This window comes from Cygnus olor, chromosome 1 (assembly GCF_009769625.2).
Source record: "Cygnus olor isolate bCygOlo1 chromosome 1, bCygOlo1.pri.v2, whole genome shotgun sequence".
NCBI lineage: Eukaryota > Metazoa > Chordata > Aves > Anseriformes > Anatidae > Cygnus > Cygnus olor.
Window position 1 is genome coordinate 152,535,037 of NC_049169.1, and position 18,479 is coordinate 152,553,515.

At 37.2% G+C, this 18,479-nt stretch overlaps 1 protein-coding gene across 1 annotated transcript in view; it reads right to left on the minus strand.

Annotated features, from left to right (window-relative positions):
• PCCA (propionyl-CoA carboxylase subunit alpha) overlaps window positions 1-18,479 on the minus strand; it is a 284,588-nt gene that overhangs the window by 108,268 nt on the left and 157,841 nt on the right. The window contains 1 exon segment of the mRNA XM_040538044.1: window positions 1,914-2,016. Within this exon segment, the coding sequence (XP_040393978.1) occupies window positions 1,914-2,016 (103 nt within the window).

The following is an 18,479-nucleotide window of genomic DNA, read 5'->3' on the forward strand; positions in this document are numbered from 1 at the left end:
ATGAGCTTATATTTCCAGTTACCTTCAAAATCAATAGCGACAAAAGCACAGAAGAATGCTTAGGCCTCCTCTGTCTGCAAACTTTCTTTAGTTTGACTTAAAAATATACCTTTACTAAATTTAACCAAGCAAGTATAAGCTAGAGCCTAGGTATCTAAATGAAATTGAAGTAAATCGCTCAAAAATATGTGTGTGTACAATCCCCATAACAAGCAACAGCCACCTTCTACCTTCCTCATAGCCACAGACAGCTCCAGGCTGACTGCTGTTAGATAGAGACATGGTGACAAAAAGGTGGAAAGGCTGGGGGCAATGACTGTTCCTAGGAAGGGCTATCTGCCACACAAACCAGTGCCAGTCTGAGTTGGGCTGAAATCTGGCAGGGATGTTTTGTTGTCTAAACAATGGGTTGTATTCAAGTTCACAGGATACCTAGGACATTATATAAATTTAATTAATTCAGTAAAAAGCTGTGTGCAGATATGGCCTTAGCTCCCAAAGCACAACTCCACATGTGGGGTGAGTGTCACAGCCACGGAGCAATGCTATGTGCTATGCACTGAGTAAAAAGTTGCATTCTAGATCTTCTGGAATTCTTTCTAAGAGGAATCAACATGACAGCTAAAATGAACTCCATATTTCAGACTTCAAATAGTATATTTGCAAGACAGAATTTTAAAAGGTGCTGACTACAACTGCTGATCTTCTCCACATCATTTCTTTCTGTGCGCCTATGATGCATGTGGACAGAAAGTGTTCCTGGTCCCTACTTACACTTTTTTCTCAGTCATCAGGAGTGTGTGTGAAATACAATGTGGCAGAGATAGAGCTAGTGTTAAAAAAGAAATTTAAGTGAAAATAACCACCTAAAAACGTAATTGACTTAAACTGTCATTTAAATACCCTTTTTCAAAAAAAAAAAATCTTGTGATTTTGAACATCACGACTATAAAAATATCACGGAGCAGATGTTGCAGAACATTCCTCAGTAAAGACTGGCAAGAAGAGTAAACAGCTGTGAGAGACAGACGAAGACACCTGAGGTTCCTCACAGTCCTGTATTTCAATGACTCTAAGAAAAACTGACTTCTTCAGACTCCTTTGAAAATTTCTGCCTAGGAGTCAACAGATATTATGCAAGTCAGCTGTCTATTTTTAAAAATCTGTTTGATTATGAAATTACCATTAATGGACTTAAGAAGTAATTCTCTCTATATATCTACTGTCTCAATATAATTCAACCAGCTTGCATCTTGGCTTTGATCTACTGAACAGCTGAACTACTGAACACAGCATTACCATTGCTCTGTTGTCATGCTCTCTCCTTCCACCTTTCATGTCGACAATATTAAATGTTTAAGTAATTATCTTAAAATATTTGTAAAACAATAGGTAATACACATGCATCTGAAGTGATCTCGGCATATCTTGAAATATTGGCATTTTACTATGCCTGCATGCAGTTTTACCACTGAGGTGCTGAATAATTCCATTCCAACATGATTATATATTCAACTTGCTCAGTTCTTTGATTTGTTTTTTTAATCACTAACTTAAGCTAATGTAATGTTTCTCAACATTGCAGTTATTTTTCTTGCTCTTAAATATTTACAATTGAAGCATAAGGCCTCACTTCTAAACAAGACACAAAACAGGGTTGTTAATTAGAAAAGTAATTTAAGAAACAAGTGGATACAAAAATGTTCCACAGACGCAGGAAGAGAAAAATCTTTGTACACTAGTACTATTTAATTAACATAACGAGTCTTGTTTTGTAATTCACGATTATGTCTACTAAAGACAAAGCAAACAGTTAGTTTGGTCACTGAACAGATAGAGAATTGCAGTAGGAGTCAAGGATAACGTATATTGTTCCAATGCAACAAATTTCTTGGAAAATGAGCAGAACTTACAGAAAATGATGAGCCATCCTTTGAAACTGCAACAGGGTAAATTCCATCTCCTAGATGCACAGAAAGCTCCCAGCTACTTCTCTTTGGTTTAGCAATAGGAATTCTAAAAAAGAAACAGACAGAAGAAGAATTTTTAACAGAGATTTCATGCTTCTCCCATTTTAACCAGAAGCGCTTTCCTCATAGGATGGTCATGAAGGATATAAAACATCATTAATCTATAGACACAGTTGGAGATCATACTTGAAAAAAATATTGGATACATTTTTCTGTCAAATGGTGTATGAGGAGAAAATACACTCTACTTTCTTTCTAGACTTGCCTTGACACACTGGGTATGCTGATAGAGTTATAGGAGGCTCTTGAATACAGCCAGCACTCACTACAGAATTAATTCAAACAGGATGAAAAGCAGATGAGAAAGTGGGTTGGCAGAAGAATAGCAACAGCAATAGCTGCAGCATTCTTTCTAAGGGCAAAATATAATCACTATTCCCTTCATCTCATCCTCAGTAAACCTTAATTAAAGTCCAATTAGACACAAAAGATTCAGCCAAACCATTAATACACATAATTTTATAATTAATGTACATTTTAACAGCATTTCATCCACAGAGTCCTTCAAGCAAACAGAAAAATAAAGGTGTATCACAACCCATGTGCAGCATTATACCTATTCCTGCAGCAGTCTGTGGCTGCATCAATTATCAGGTAATACAAGAACCATGAATCTTTTCAACTTCAGCTTAAAGAAGCTCACCTGGCATCGAGGGAATCAGACCTGAAATATCATTCTTGCTAATTCAGGGTGAAATAAGTAATTGCCAGATATTTTATTTAAAATGTATAACTTTGATTTTTTTCCCTCATCCTAGCTTCCCAAGTCTCTTCAACTTTGTACTTCAACTCCGTACTTACTACAGCTTACTACCCTACCCTATTTCAGTGCAGCCTTCAATCTCTTAAAACATGGAAATACGTTCTTCTGGATTGTGTCACATGCAGTCTGCTGAGGATTCAGGTGCCCAGTGAACCACATCTCACCCAAAGGAAGCGCTCAGCTTGTCTATGGAATCAACAGGGAGAAGCACCTGAGAGACCTCCAGAGGCCACAGGAGGAGAAGCTTTCTGCCTAAGGCAAGGACAACACACTGGCTTGCTAAGGATTTAGGCACTTCCTTTAAGAAGGTTGGGTTTTTTAAACTTCTAAAATCAAGGCAAATACACATTCAGGTACCTAATCAGGCAAAGAGTTTCCAAAAATTGTGCTTTGTAACATGACCGAAAAGAGGAAAAATGAAACATTAAATGTACTAGCTAAAATAATAGATACATTTATCATTAGTCCAAGCCAAGTAGAGTCTACGCCAACTTTCACCAAACATCTTAGCTCACCTCTAACACTACCTGCAAAGTTCATGAGCAACAGATATTCAAAATAGTCTATTCCCATACTAATGAAGCCAAGCATTACTTTCTGCATTTAACACAGAGACCATCGTGAAAACAACAAATTTGAGGAAATATCTATGGCTTATTGGATGCAATGACACTTCTCAGCACCTCATCTTAAAATTCCTTTATGTCACCAAAACATTGACACTGGCTGATAGGAAACACTACAGACACTGGAGTTCCTGAAGAAGAGGAACTGAGGAATTTCCTTGACAGGTAGCAGGCGGAGAGATATTTTCATTGCATTTCCTGGCATCAGAGCACCAGGAGTAAGGAGGAATGTAAGGGATTATTGACAGAACTTGGCTAAATTCTAGATAGTATTCTATTAAAATAAACAAGATTTAGTAGTTTATAGCAACTTAATATTTCTCATATAAGCGGTAAGACCTCATCTCAAACACAGCTTAGTAGATCTGCTTCATTGGTGGCATGAGATTCCTTATAATCCTGCTGGCATGGCCCTGCTTCATATTGCATTTGACTGGAAGTGACCTCATGGGTCTGGCCGCTGGCCATCAAAGGAAAGACAGTCTTGTTCTCCAGCAGGGATTATTTTTGTTCGGGCCTGTCTTGCTGAGCTTTGTCAAGTGTATCTCCAAACAGGATGCATGCCTCTTGAAAGGCATGGCTATGATCACTGCTTTTCCGGGGTTTCAAACTGCCCCACAGGCATATAATTCCACTCTCTGCAACACTGGTGGTCAGGAGGGCAAGGTCCAGAGCTGTATCTAATACCAAAGTCCACTGCAAGTTTTATATCCCTCCTGGAATTGCTGGATCCTCTCGCATTTTTCAGCTTTGCTAACCAAATGCCTCTGGCTTTTTAACTGTAATCTACGGTTTTATTCACTAAGATGGATACGTACGGTATTAATTATTCTCATAAGAATTCTGCTTTTTCTTCATTAAATCAAATTCCTTTCAAATAAACTACTTCGTAGTAATAGACTCCATTTTAATGGGATTGAGGGATTTGTTGTTTTAGGTTTGCTGGTATGGGTTTTTTTGTGTGTGTGTGTTTTGTTTTGTTGTTGTTGGTTTTGGTTGTTTGGTTTTATTTTGTTTGTTTTTGTGTGTAGGGTTGTTTTTTTTTTAAGGATCACGAAGTTCAAAAGTAAGGATCAAAGTCCAATCCAACCTTCTCGGATGTCAACAGGTTGAAAGCTGATCCAGTCTGTGAACTGCTTCAAAAATGCCAGAGTTTCTACCAGGCTAAGAAAGGGGGCTTCGGTGTTTTGTTTGTGGTTTGGTTTTTTGAATATATGAGAAGTCCAAGTGCAGGGGAAATAGCCACTCTGTTCTCGGGCAAGTTTGCTTCCTTAGCAGAGAACTCTTCTAAGCCATCCAAAGAGAAAACATCAAGAAAACATCAGGACTACTGAATATGTTTTCCACTAGTTGATAACAAAACCCCCAAATTTCTGGCTGTTTTCAAAGATGTGTAACTTTAAAAATTCTACACACCAAGCTGAAATCTGAGATATTCTATTTACAGAAAAAAATGCTGTAAGACAAAATAGTGTCATTTTTACTATCATTAACAAGGCCAAGTATCTAAGCTGCTTTCATCCCAATCTCAGATTCAGAATCACAGGGTTTAAATGTGCCCTCTCGTTCTTCTTCCAGCTCTAGCCTATGAAAAATCAAAGAAATGACTCTATGTGTGGAGATTGTTGGCTGCAGGAACAAACACAAGTTTAGCAGCAAGATGAGTGCTGGGTGAACAGGAAGCGGGGCCACAGAGAACTGTGTGTTGTTTTCCCTTGCTAGCATTATACACAAGGAGAGGGAGAGAGCAAACAGAGCACTGGGACTGCACCGACAGGACAAGGGTGAGAGGAGGGCACAATGAACTCCTCTTCCACGCAGTCTTCTCTGACCTGCCTTCCAAAGGGAAGCTATCACAAGCTAATGGGGCACATACTAAGAGGAAGGTGGATGGCGTAGCTCTAAGTCATAAAGGTATTAAGCTAAACCTTGTAAATTATAAAAATTTGTAAGTGGTGTGAGAAGCAAAACAGCACCATTTGCCTGCTTAGTCGTTTATTTATTTTCCATCTCTGTCACTATTTGTTCAACTGCAGGTGATGTCACGGTATCATCATTTATTTCATGCACAGCACAGTGTATTACATCCCTTTTACCCTCAACTGCCACGAAAGAAAAAGAGACACACTTTATAATAACACAGCAATCACAGCTCCTGCTTTCCTTGCAAATTTTCAGTGAGAGAAACAGACAACTGCTAAAAATTTTAGCTCGACACACACTGTGCTCATGGAAAACAGACACTAGTTAAACTATTATCTATTCTAGTCAAAAACAAATAATGAAAGAAAACAGACAGTCAAAAAAGCAAGTCAAGTCATAACTCTGCTCCAGTCTGTCCATTTTGATTGTCATCAACCAATCGGATAGAAGGGACTCAATAAAACTACAATTTTCTGCAGTTTGTGGCAAATAAACTTCCCTCTCCCGATTACTGATGATGATGTAATGAGCTATGATAAATGTCACCAGCTCCTAAAGGGTCAGGAAATAGCATATGGATTTTTTTTTCTTCCAATTCAAAATGTGAGTTCTAATGCTGGGGAAAACTTACAAATTCTCTTTACTTCTGATATTTTTGCTGCATAATACTTTAGGTAAAGGCAGAGAAATCGCCAACTATCATAACAAACTCTCCAGTTATGAAAGATTATAAGTATTTGAAGACCAAATTATATGACACTCCATAAAGCTGCTTTTCAAATGTGCAATTACCTATTCAGCAGTTAAATAAAAGTGAAATATTGACTTAAAACAATGTTAATGGTCAAAGAATCATTAAGAAATCCTTCATCATAACTTTCACAGCAGGTGGCCTGTAAAATGATCAAGAATAATGTGCTGGATTCTGTAGCCACCAAGGTCAGTTTCTGCATACAAATCTTTGCAGGGGGAGAAAAAAAGACCTTCAGAAAGTGGGCCATTCATCTGAACCAAGTTCAGAGAATTTCCAGCACTGTGAAAAGATATGTTATGCAAGCACATAGATGTATTCAGTGGGGGTAGACTGAACCAGCTACATGGAGACTACAAAGGAGCCCTCCCATGGTTCATGAATAAGTCGAGGAAATGATCAGAAAAAAATGGAGAGATGTTTAGACAGATGGCCCACTTAAAATGCCTGGGACAGGGCATAAGCAATTTTAATGAAACTTTAGATCTACCATATAAATTGTTTCTTATTTTCTCCATACTCCCCCCCAGAAAAAAAAAAAAAAACTCAAGAAAGGCAAACAGAAATTTAACAACTCAAACAGGAGTCTATCTTGCTATGTAAAAAAATAAAAATAAAAGTTGTAAATCATATATTTTTGAGCATTATTGGTTTAATAAGTTCATATACAAAGAAATATCCTTCACAGAACCTTCAACTATCAGATGAATATAAAAGCAGGGAATGGATAGATTAAAAGAATTCTAAACAGAAGTGTACTGCCAAACAAAACAAAAATCTAAGCTTTACTATCTGAGCACTTTCAACACTTTCCAACATAAAAGTTCATCGTTGCACAGAGAAGATAAAAGCAGCACTTTCACAGGATTATTTTAAGAACTAAAAATTATGTGAAAGGAACCTAAGAATCTGGGAATATTCTATGGGAATATTTTATTCAGCAATTTGAAATATTTTCTACATATATTCACACACATTTCTGCATATATTCAGATTGATGCATCTATACCTAAAAATGGGTTTCCCTTCTTTCTACTTTATGCATGCATTATGTACACATACACCTTTCACCAAGAGTATGAAAATATACCATCAGACTAAATTATAGTTCTGCATGTGTCATACAAAATAATAACCTCTACTAGCCTGTGTGCCAGCTATCAGACAAAGGCTGAATTACTCAATGATTATGTCAAAATGGTTATGTCAAAATGGTTTTATACTGCATTTTCTTACATATTAAATTTAGATCAGTAACAAACGCATCGTTATAGCTGTGTACTATATCTGAATAGTGACCACTAGAAAAAAAAATTACATGGGAGGTAAACTGTGAAACAGAAAGCATTGTTCTAAAAAAACATTATGGAGTGAAGTGTGCTTTGATTCAAAGTAATGCACATCTGGATGCTTCCTTTTCATTTAATAGAAGCCTTTTTGGGGATTGACATAAAGACCTGCAATGCAATGTCCACTGAAAACCTCCAGCACCTTCATCAGTGAATCCCAGATTAAGGCTAAGTAATGAAATGGTTAAACCTAGGTCCTATAAATCCAGGGTGAATTTAGCTACCCAGATCTAAGTGTGTGGCTCAACCACTTTTTTGTCTTCATTTAACTGACAAGTAACCCTGCAGACAACCTGAGCTCACCCTGGCTTACCCTCTTTCACTTTGAAGGTCTCAAAGAACGCAGGGCTCGGGGCCTGCAAACCGCGTCGCTCCGGCTCGCCTGCTTTACAGCTAGCTTCCCGATCAGCCTAGCAGGCGTCCGGGAACTCAGGGCTCCTCTGTCAACGTTGTCTCCATAGCCTTAAGGAGCAGACCTGTGCTCTGAGCATGCAGGCTAACATCAACAAATTCTAAGCGTCTTGAAAAGCCTTTCATGGCTCTTAGTTTTCAATCTATGAGGAAAAGGAAGTAGGATTTATGCTACTGCCCATCTTGCTATAGCAAATTCATGCTTGCAGTACATACACCCAGAGAATGAAAGACTTGGGTTATCAACCTACCTCAGCCTATGAGGGTTGAAATCTACCTCTCATCTCCCAAGAGCAAGAAGCCAGTGTCCAGGCAAGCACTGGGGGGGAACTCACCATCCTTCCCTGCTGATGGAAGGATGGAATGAGAAAGTCACAGGTCGGAAAAGACTTTCCAGATCATCGTGCCCAACCATCAGTTTGACCTACTGAGTTCCAGCACTAAACCACATCCCTCAGTGCCACATCCACACATCTCTTCAATACCTCTGGGAACGGGGAGTCCACCACATCCCTGGGCAGCCTGTTCCAATGCTTGGCCAACCTCTGTTTGAAGACTGAGACACAGAAAATACAGCTTTACAGCCTGATGATGCATCCCCCAGGACAAAGAGTTTTGGTACTTGGTCCTATTCCAGGAAACTTTTTATGCACTTTGCATTTAATAAATTGGATGAAACACAAAGCAATGCAGGGAGCTGCAAGTACAACCTGAGACCTCGATTTCAGAGGAGGGTCACACCGCCCAGTCCTTCAACAAATGTCAGCGTACCTTGAAAATCACAAATAAATAAATGTACTTGATACCTGAAACTAACTTCCTCCTATAGCATGTCAGAGCCTACTTTAGTATTTGGTTGCTCTTGGAAAAAGTAAACACCACAAGCATTAATGCTGGGTGAGATGGTGCTCATTGTCTCATTGCAAGTATTTGTGAGATGAGAAGCAAGGAAGCTTCAAATCTTGTGTGAAGGGAGAGAGCAAAGGGAGCACTGTGGTTGAATTGACAAGACAAGGGTGAGAGAAGGGCATGATGAACTCCTTCCATACAGTCTTCTCTGACCTGCCTTCCAAAGGGAAGTTATAGTACGTGCCCCACTGCTTCTGATAAGAAAGGTGGAAAATCTGGCTTTAAGTCATAAAGGCATTACTCAAATCATATGTTCACAAACACAGAGAAAAGTTATTTTCCATGTAATTTACAAGTCTGCGCTTTTGATTTGTTCTTTCAAACCATCTTTCCTAAATCAGCAAAACTATTTATGAAAATAAAGGAACTACTTGGAAGCAGGTGTTTTTAATAAGATCAGTCAGCAATATTGACTTGTACTGAAAACTACTATACAGAAAAGAAAAATCTAAAAATCCTCATCATCAAATAAAAGTTTGGGGCAATTTCTCATTAAATAATATTTCATTAAAATATTTAATTCAACAACTGTGTTTCTGTCTAGCAAATACTGTTGCATTCTTCATTTTTAATATGGGTTTGGCTTTGCACGCATATAATAATAATACACTCTACAAGAAGACAAACATCTTTTTCCTGTACAAATTTTCCATATTGAACAAGGAAGTTTATTTCTCTTATTGTGCAAGTATTTAGGAACAGTCTTACAATAATTACCTTGCTTTCTTTTAATGCTCAAAAAGCTTCAGAACAACTTGCTGTGATGCTGTAAGGAGGACCACAGCTCTTCTGTTAGCATCACCCAGTAGCAGTTATATCCTCCCGTACGGTGTGATGGCACTGGGATGTAGCTGCTGGGCAGCCTGCTTCCTGCACCTCCATTCAAACAACAGCTGTGCCCAGCAATAATGTGCTATTTTTCACTTTGTGTTTTTAGAATATTACAGGTTTCCTGTGCATATTAAAAACTGAAAACAAGCAATTTCTAAACTACTAATATGAAACGGAGATGAAATAATTAAAAGATTATCTACTGATAGGTTTGATAAGGTAAGAGTTATTCAATTTTACATCTATGCACAATGCAATTTTCTATACTTAATTTTTATTTTTATTTTTAAAAGACACCCGGGCAAATTCTGTGTTAGGCTTCCTGTCATCATCCAATAGCGAAATTGGCCTGTTAATTAATGTAGCCTACTAATTTTGAACTAAATTGCTATCAACTGCTGTAAATGTGAATTCAAAACACATTTGCTACTTTAATCCATCATTCCTTTTCTCAGAATTCAAATTTCAGTTATTCACCTACTTTTACACGAGAACTCTGTAGAGTATGCAATCTCAGAAGTAATGAAAACAACATACTATGGGTGTGAAAACAGTGTTTTAGTTTTTGAAACAAATTACCACAGTCACCTCCACCTACTAAGCTTTGATTCACGCTGCAGAACAGACTCTGGGCATAGGAAGCAGATCCTTGCCCGACACAAGCAGGACAGAAGTGCACCCAGCACCATATAGCTACAAATGGGCACATAGCACTAGACCAGAACTAATCTGAAGTCAAACACACATAGTGAGAGTATCTGCTCCTCAGCATGAACCAGAAAGCCACTTGTACTGACCTTAATGACAATTTATGCATCCGCACTCCTCCAAAACCATAAGCTCCGTATTTAGTTTGGTTATCAGCCCACAGTTTAAAAGATAAACCGACACTTGTTTCCTAGATTCGGGCTCAAAACCCCTTGTTCAGTGCAGCACTTTTGAAAAATCATTCTGCCAGTTTGGAAGACAAAACATTTATATTCAAATCAAATGTAAAGCTTTCAATTTGAAAAGAACTTTAACATGCCAGTTATCCTATCCTTATCCTGTTAAAAGTTACCTTCTTTAACACATCACTGTTTCGACAACTATGAGTAATTTACAAGGTTAATCCCTCAAAAATACATTAACCTTTCATATTCAGAGATGCACATCTGCACCCGCAGACTGTCATACCCACCATTATAGCCAGTGACATCTGACTGAAATGCAGCGTTTCTTTGAAGAATAAATGATATGTGGCCCAATACAGTGAAACCTGTCAGCACCTGTTCAATTTATTAAATCAAGAAGATCATGAGTGAGAGCTATTACAGTCAATGGACAGGGAAGGTATCAGAATAAGGCCATCTCTGAGGAAATTTGGCAAAAACACTGGGGGTAAGAGCATCAACCTTCTAAAAGGCCCACAGGGAATACAGTATGCAAACTAATGAAAAATTATAAATTATATTAAGCTAACAAACAAAACCAGTCTTCAAACCAAACTGAAAATGTCTTCTATAAAACACTATATCCAAATAACCTTTTGAGGCTGTTATTAAAAACCATGTAAAGACTTCTATTTTTCCCATATTTAGTGGTTTCATTTAGTTCTTTCACTACAGCCCCTTTTTAATCTGTCAGTCTACTAAAACCAGATCATATTGCCAGAAATATGGAATAGTTTTCTCTCTGCCACATTTTGTAGTACCTATGATTTGACTTAGCCCATCACCTGTGCAATACCCTGAAGGTCATTATTTAAAAAAAAATAAAAATAAAAAAGAATGCTATTATTTTTTTGTGCATCTTGGAAAACATAACACAGCAGGCTTCAGCATGATTTCCAAGTATTGTTAGAGCTCACCCATCACAGAACTGACCACCTCCTGCAAACTTGGTTGCAGCAGAGCCAAAAGAGTGCATCTAACAGCTTAATCATCTCATGCTTGAAATCACTTTCGTAATACAGCTGTACTGATCATATTTGCTCTGTTGTGATTTTTCGCCATGAGGCTTAACTCAGGAAATACGTGGGATACACATTCAAGATGGTACACAATCCCAGAAAAGGATGATCAGATTTTCCCTTACTGGCCATCCTATATGCCGTAGTGTAAGAAACGGAAGCTAACACGGAATTGCAACAATATACATAATTTAATATCATTAAATATGATTAAGTTTAATTCAAAATGTTTAAAGATTTAATTCAAAAATATTTAAAGAAATTTAATATCATTAAATATGATTATATCATAAAATGATAAACATTTGCAACAATATATTTTTCTGGAATCTTTACAAAAATATGCATCTTTAATGCATACATAAGAACTGGTGTTGGATGACAGCACAAGCATCAGCGATGCACTACCAAACCAAAGACAAATCTGATCAGAGCATTTGGCTAGAGGTACTCAAGCCAATGTCTGGCAGACAACATAACAGCTACTTCCTCTACCTGACGTAAAAAAAAAAAGTAATGTCTCGTAGATTTTAAAGCTTTGTTCTCTATTTCTTGTGCACTACATTCCTGTTGAACAGATTAATGCCACTAATTCTGTTAGGTTAGTAAGAAAAAACAGAAGATGAAAAACCGCAAGAGTTCATTAAAAATTAAATTATATTAGATAACATAAAACATGCGTATCTTCAGGAAGTACTAATTCTTCACATCTAGACAATTATAGCATATAACAGAGCTCCGATGACTCACATTACCATCAATAGATCTTCTACTGCACCTTTAGCTTACATCCTGAGTTCAAACCAGAGCTTTAGCTACCTGATATTAACCATTTATTTATAACCAATGAAGAGAGAAAGGTGCCTCTCCACAAGGAGTTAGACCTCAGATAGGCCGAACCACCTTTAGGTGACACTCATCTGTATTTATTACACCACTTAGTACTATGAATCTGGCCCACAGAAACCCAAGCTCTAATTATTTAACAAAATCATATGCATTCAAAAGATAAATCTCTACTTCACTCAATATATTTTCATCCTTTTAATAGGACACCTGCTATTGTTCACAACTATAGAGAAGAAAGCCAACATAAAAAATGGTGTGCAGGCTTCCTAATTAGCTAAAGCTATGTGCAACAGATGTGAATGAAACAATTTCAGAATAAACGATTAGTTAAATTAGGATTATTATTTGTGAAGGACAAAAATAAGATCCGGGAAAAAATACTCAAGTATTTGTAACAGCTAATGCTTTATGCTCTGTATTAACAAACAAAACTTCTGCCCACTAACTGTGCAGATGGGATGGACCCAAAGAGTGGCAGTAACACAACTGCATATAATGACTACCAGAAAGTGGGTTTTCTACTTAGAGTCCTCTGTGTTTATCTGGGGAGAATCATACCCAAGATAGCATGGGAACACAAAACTAGCCATATTGGGAGAACCAAATTTCCATCTAGTCTAATATTCAGTGATTCACAGCAAATAAATGAGGTATAAGAAGGACAAGGATCTAGTCACACTTCTCCAATATACTTACCCAGAAGTCCCCTCTCCTTCCTTGCCTTTGCAATGACAATTAGCACTAAATCAAGGTAGTTTGGCAATTTGCAAATCAAAGAAATAAATTTCCAAAATACCAAACATGTTTTTCACACACTACATAGTGATATATATATATATCTTATATATATATGTATGGTGTATACATATAAACATGGTACATATATACCTTGTGCTGTATATGTATATTTTATATAGTATAGAAGACACTTTTCGTTAAAACATATTTTCTTACAAATCCAATTATTATTTATTTTAAACGATTGCACAGTTTTAAAAGATAGAGCTTTTTTTTCCTCTCTAAACTGGTATGTAAAACTGTATAGAATGTTTGGAGAAAAATGCAAACAACCATCAGCAAACAACTTGTCTGCTTCTTCTGACACAGAGAAAACAGACATTTTATAGAAAATGTAAGGTAAGATTGTTGCACAAACATGACGTGGCATACACTACTTAGCTGGTTTTGATCCAGTGTAACCATGCCCCCTGCTATCTCACAGAAATTTATGTGCAATGCTACCAGTAATCAGTAAAGGAACAAATGAACGCAAGGGAAGAACCAAAATACTTTTAAAATGCACATTCAGAAGCAGTGACCGGCAGCTGAGAGCAGATGTTGTAAGAAGATGTTCAGAAACAGTTCTCACAATTTCTTCAATTCCAACCCTTCCTTTGTGCTGTGCTGAGGGAACCTGTACAAAATGACAGCCACGTTCCCTCTAAGCCCAAAATCTCTGCACCCATATCCAACATAGTTTTTCTAAAATGCAAATGCCTGCAGCCCCTTCTGGGCTATCCTGTTTGAGATGAGCTGACCCTGCCAGCTTTACAGGCATGGAAATTTCTCACAGCAATCCAAGTTTTCTAAGGGCGGAACAGCAGAAAGGCGATCAGCTCTCACTACCCCTGGCTTCTGTGAAGACACGTGTGAGTTACTGAAAGCTGAGGAGGTTGAAGAGATGAGAGCTGTGGAATGGTGCTGCAGTGCCTAGTGTGAGGAGACGCAGGCTTAAATGGCCATAAAACTTCCACGATTTTGGAAATCACTAAAACAGAGATTTGCTCTATTCACTCAGAAGGATTCAGTTAAGACAGGCATTAAGACTTGGGAAAAGGAAACCTGTACAATGTGATGTCTGAGATCAAAGAGTGGGAAAATCACAGCTAACAGAGGAGTAAGGTGGACCTGATGTTAGTAAACATTTTAAAATGACTGTGATTTGTCCGAGGATATCGGTAAAAGAAAAAAAGGATTTGCTGCACTGGGGTGGGGGGGAAATGTAGGATTTAGAAAAGAAGTGCTGCCACTCATTCAAGGCAATGAACATAGGAGACCTGTTGGTTTATGGCATCTCCCTCGTCAAAGAACTATAAGAGTTGGGTACAGCCAGATGAAGACCTGGCTTTAAATTTCGGTGCCTGGTAGAAAAATGAGCAGCAGAACCTGAAGAAAATTACTACTGCGTGATCAAGGTGTATCAAACCACCACCCAGGGCAGAGCGAGGAGCCTCAGAAACACATACCACAACACTGGGGTAAAAGAAGCTTGAAGCCTAGGGAGGATAAAATTTAACAGGTATTCCAGATTTTTAAAAAGTTGGGTTTTTTTTGTTTTTGTTTTTTTGTTTTTCCCAATACAAGTGTAGCAAGACTTAATTTTATGAACCACCACAGAGAGAACAGGACAAAGACATGTCACCTCTGTCTAAATCAATGGGTAAACATCCCTGGTTTTAAAAGAACCAGGTTCTGCACTGCTCTTTCCTGTGCAGTCTTTCTCACACTCTAGGCTTTGAAGATACATGTTAAAGGGAAGCCACAGCCAAAACAAACTCCAAGCACCACATCCAATTACACAAAGAAGTAAACCACTAAAGAGCCATCCATGAAATATTTTAAAGAAGTGCTCATAATCACAGAAGAAAAAGTCATTCAGGCAGTCTAAATGCAGATCCAGGCCTTTGAATACTTAGTATCTGCCAACAGAAGACAGAATATTTTTCATTTAAGGCACCATCTATCCATCTATGTTAAGTATCTCATCTGAAATATTATGACATACTCAAGTAGTTTTTAAGAGTCACCACAACATCAGGTTAAGAAGAATACAAACTATGTAACGCAGAAGAAAAAGGGCTACCTCAAATATAGACAGCGTATCAGCAGATGATTTTGAGTCGTGCAAGACATCAAACTCAACTTCATGACAGCACATAACAGCACAATTAGCAGTGTTACCTCTCAAATACTTTTCCCATTACAATTAGACAAACCTTCACAGTCACAGAGCAACAAATGGACCCGTGATCCTACTTAGGAAAATACATATAAAAAAGTGAAAAATACTTGGGTTTTGTTTGTTTGTTGGTGGTGGTTTTTGGGGGAAGGGAGGTTGTATTTGTTTTTTTTTTAATATATATACACATATATATATATTTTTAAGATACCTCTTGGTAATGCACTATCAGGAAATGCCTTATCAAAAAAGTGAAGGAAGAGCTCTCAGGACTTCTGAGGGAAACGCGGGACTCATTTTTCTCCTGAAAATGTTTCTTCAACATTTTCACTTACACACGCACACACACTAAAACTATGCAAAAGTGACCTGACTCTTTAAAAACTGAACAGAAAAAAGCCTTAGCTCAATCTTACACATTTGCACTTTTAATCTTACCCTTAAACAAGACTGAATCAAGCATAACTGCATGGAAGGTCAGCTTCTATACTGGCATATCAAATTTCAAGCCAACAGCTCTTTTATTTAAAATATGTTAGATAAAAAGGTAATATGCTCTCTGTAAGAGTTCCCTTGAGGTTAGAAGAACCAATAAATTAACTGTTACCATATGTTTGGCTCCTTTTGGCAAAATTCAGTAACAAAACACTGCCAAACCACTTTTGGCAGGTAATAATATTTGGTAGCTTATAGCACAACTTAGGAAAAAAGGAAACTGGACAGAAAGCTTGGAAATTAATAGAAGGAACTGCATTGTATAGTTAGCTGTATGCTGTTGAAAGAAAAATTCTAACAAAGTCAACTTTATGGGTCTGATCTCTAATAAGCAGCTGCCTCTTCAAAAGAGAGCTGTATCAAATGCAAACTCAAACAGTCCAGCTAATACAGTAATGATATTTTGCTTTAAAAAAAAAAGCCAGATACGTATGATTTATTCTGCAAACAAGAAGCTCTGTAAAATTAGCATTTCAGTGTTAAAATGCTTATTATTAGTGTTTTCTTTATAGCGGGCTTATTTCATTATAAATGAGTAGAGTTTGACCTTATTTACAACGCTGTGAGTTCTTATGTTTCACTTGTTAAAATTAAATACATTTTTTTTCACATCTTTTATACGTACATGATTGAGAATAGAACGTGACAGATAAAAAGCCTTTAACACTATACCTGTAATTATAATTAAAGACATAGGATGTAAAATCCTGGGCATTTTAAGAACATCTATGAAAAATTTGTTTTGAATTCCAGCCAAACAGGTGGAGGCAAACCTAGCTTGTCCTATTCTTATACCAAGGCAAGCAGGACTTGCTCTGTAAGGTCACAGTTAGATGACATCAATGCTTTTTCACATATGAAAATGTCTGTTTAATGTTATTTTTGTAACCATCTACAGTGAAGTACTCCAAATCCATTATCATTCTCATTTCCAATAAAATGGATATAGCCCGTTGTTAATGCCATAAACATGCGTTTTGTATTTTTATCAATTGCATCATCCCATGAGATTCTAATTTTTATGCAATAAATCACTTGCTATTCAGTCAGTAATAGCGGTTCACTTGCTATTGCAGTTCTATACGCATACCTGGCAAACAGTTTCAAGCAGACTGACAGGTATAGGCCAGACATTTCACTTCTTAAAGTCATGTTATTGCATAGTTAATCCCATATTTGCATTAATTTGACTACAAGCACTTACAGGTAAGAGTAATCCTAAAGCACAGGTCTAAAGATCATACTATAAGCTTCTGGATGGTTTTCCAGAAGAAAAATATTTTTGCCATCCTACAGATGCTTGTCTCATTCATCCATTTGGGATTTGACTAATAATCTTCTCATTACTGTATTCATCTTCTGCTCTTTTATTTTTTTATTTTAAATAAGGCAATTTCTATGAAGACTTGACACTGAAATCAGAGACTTCATTACCCTGCGAAATATATCCACAGTTCAAAGTATTTAAGAGGGTTAACAAAATGCAAACATTTAATGCAACATTAAGCATGTGAAATAAAAACTTGATTGCCTAAAGAAAGCATGCTATGCTGTTACCCTGGTGACAGGTTAAAAAAGGATTGTGAGCTGAATGGCTGTATGATATGAAATTAAAATGTTTCACATTGAACAATCCAAAATGAATTGGGAAAGGTTAGAGCAGAGGAGAGAGAAATCAATTCTCCAATGGCAATGGTGAATGGAAGTGAAGTCTGAATAGGATTTGCCAGTGGGGTGCAACAGCTGCCAAATATCCTGCAGCCAAAGAATTACAATAATACTGATGAAGTGTGCAAGAGCTTTTGGAATCATTGCAGGGAACAGAGAAATACTCCTACAATAATGAGGCCATTCTGTGTCCCATCCACTTTCGCAGTTAAATCAAAGGAAAAAGAAATGGTTGAAAATTGTAATACTCAATAACAAAGGTATAAATGAATTATCTATCCCTTCAATCAATATCTCATATTTAACTACAGCCTTTGTGAATCATGAATGAAGCAAGCATGCTAAAGAATGGACAAATCAAGACACACACATGTACAAGTATGCAGACAATATTGAATGAGAGAGACTTTTTCTTCCCATATTATTTTCTTGATAAAATTTCTACGGCAACAGCATCCAGAATATGCTATACACTACACAAACAAACAGCAGGACACAGCCAATGCTCCAAGGAACTTAACAAGGCAAGGTCCTGATGTTTGTGCTTATCTTTTTTATGTTATTAATCCTAGGAAAGAAACACAAATAGCACTTCTCATATGAGAACACAGTTACACATACATTCACTGAGCTTAGAGTCCCCCAAAGTGAAGAAAACCTCTGCCCTTACATAAAAGACTCCAACACAATTTCATTTCTGCCCTTAGAAACTCCAAATAAAACATGCAGATGGAGAGAAAAAAACTATGCTCAAAATAGCCGTAAAATGACTGGGGAGCATGTGGTGATTAGCACGCAACTTGTTAGTTCTACAGCTTCGTGTATACACTTTTTACACAAATATTAAGGAATGAGTTTAGGAGGTGTAAGCCTGCATGAAAGGAAAGAATTGTTAGGCTTAGAAAAGGGATCAGAGTAAAGGTAAGACCAAGAGATCTTGTGGTAAAGTGAGGGTCTTGGAAAG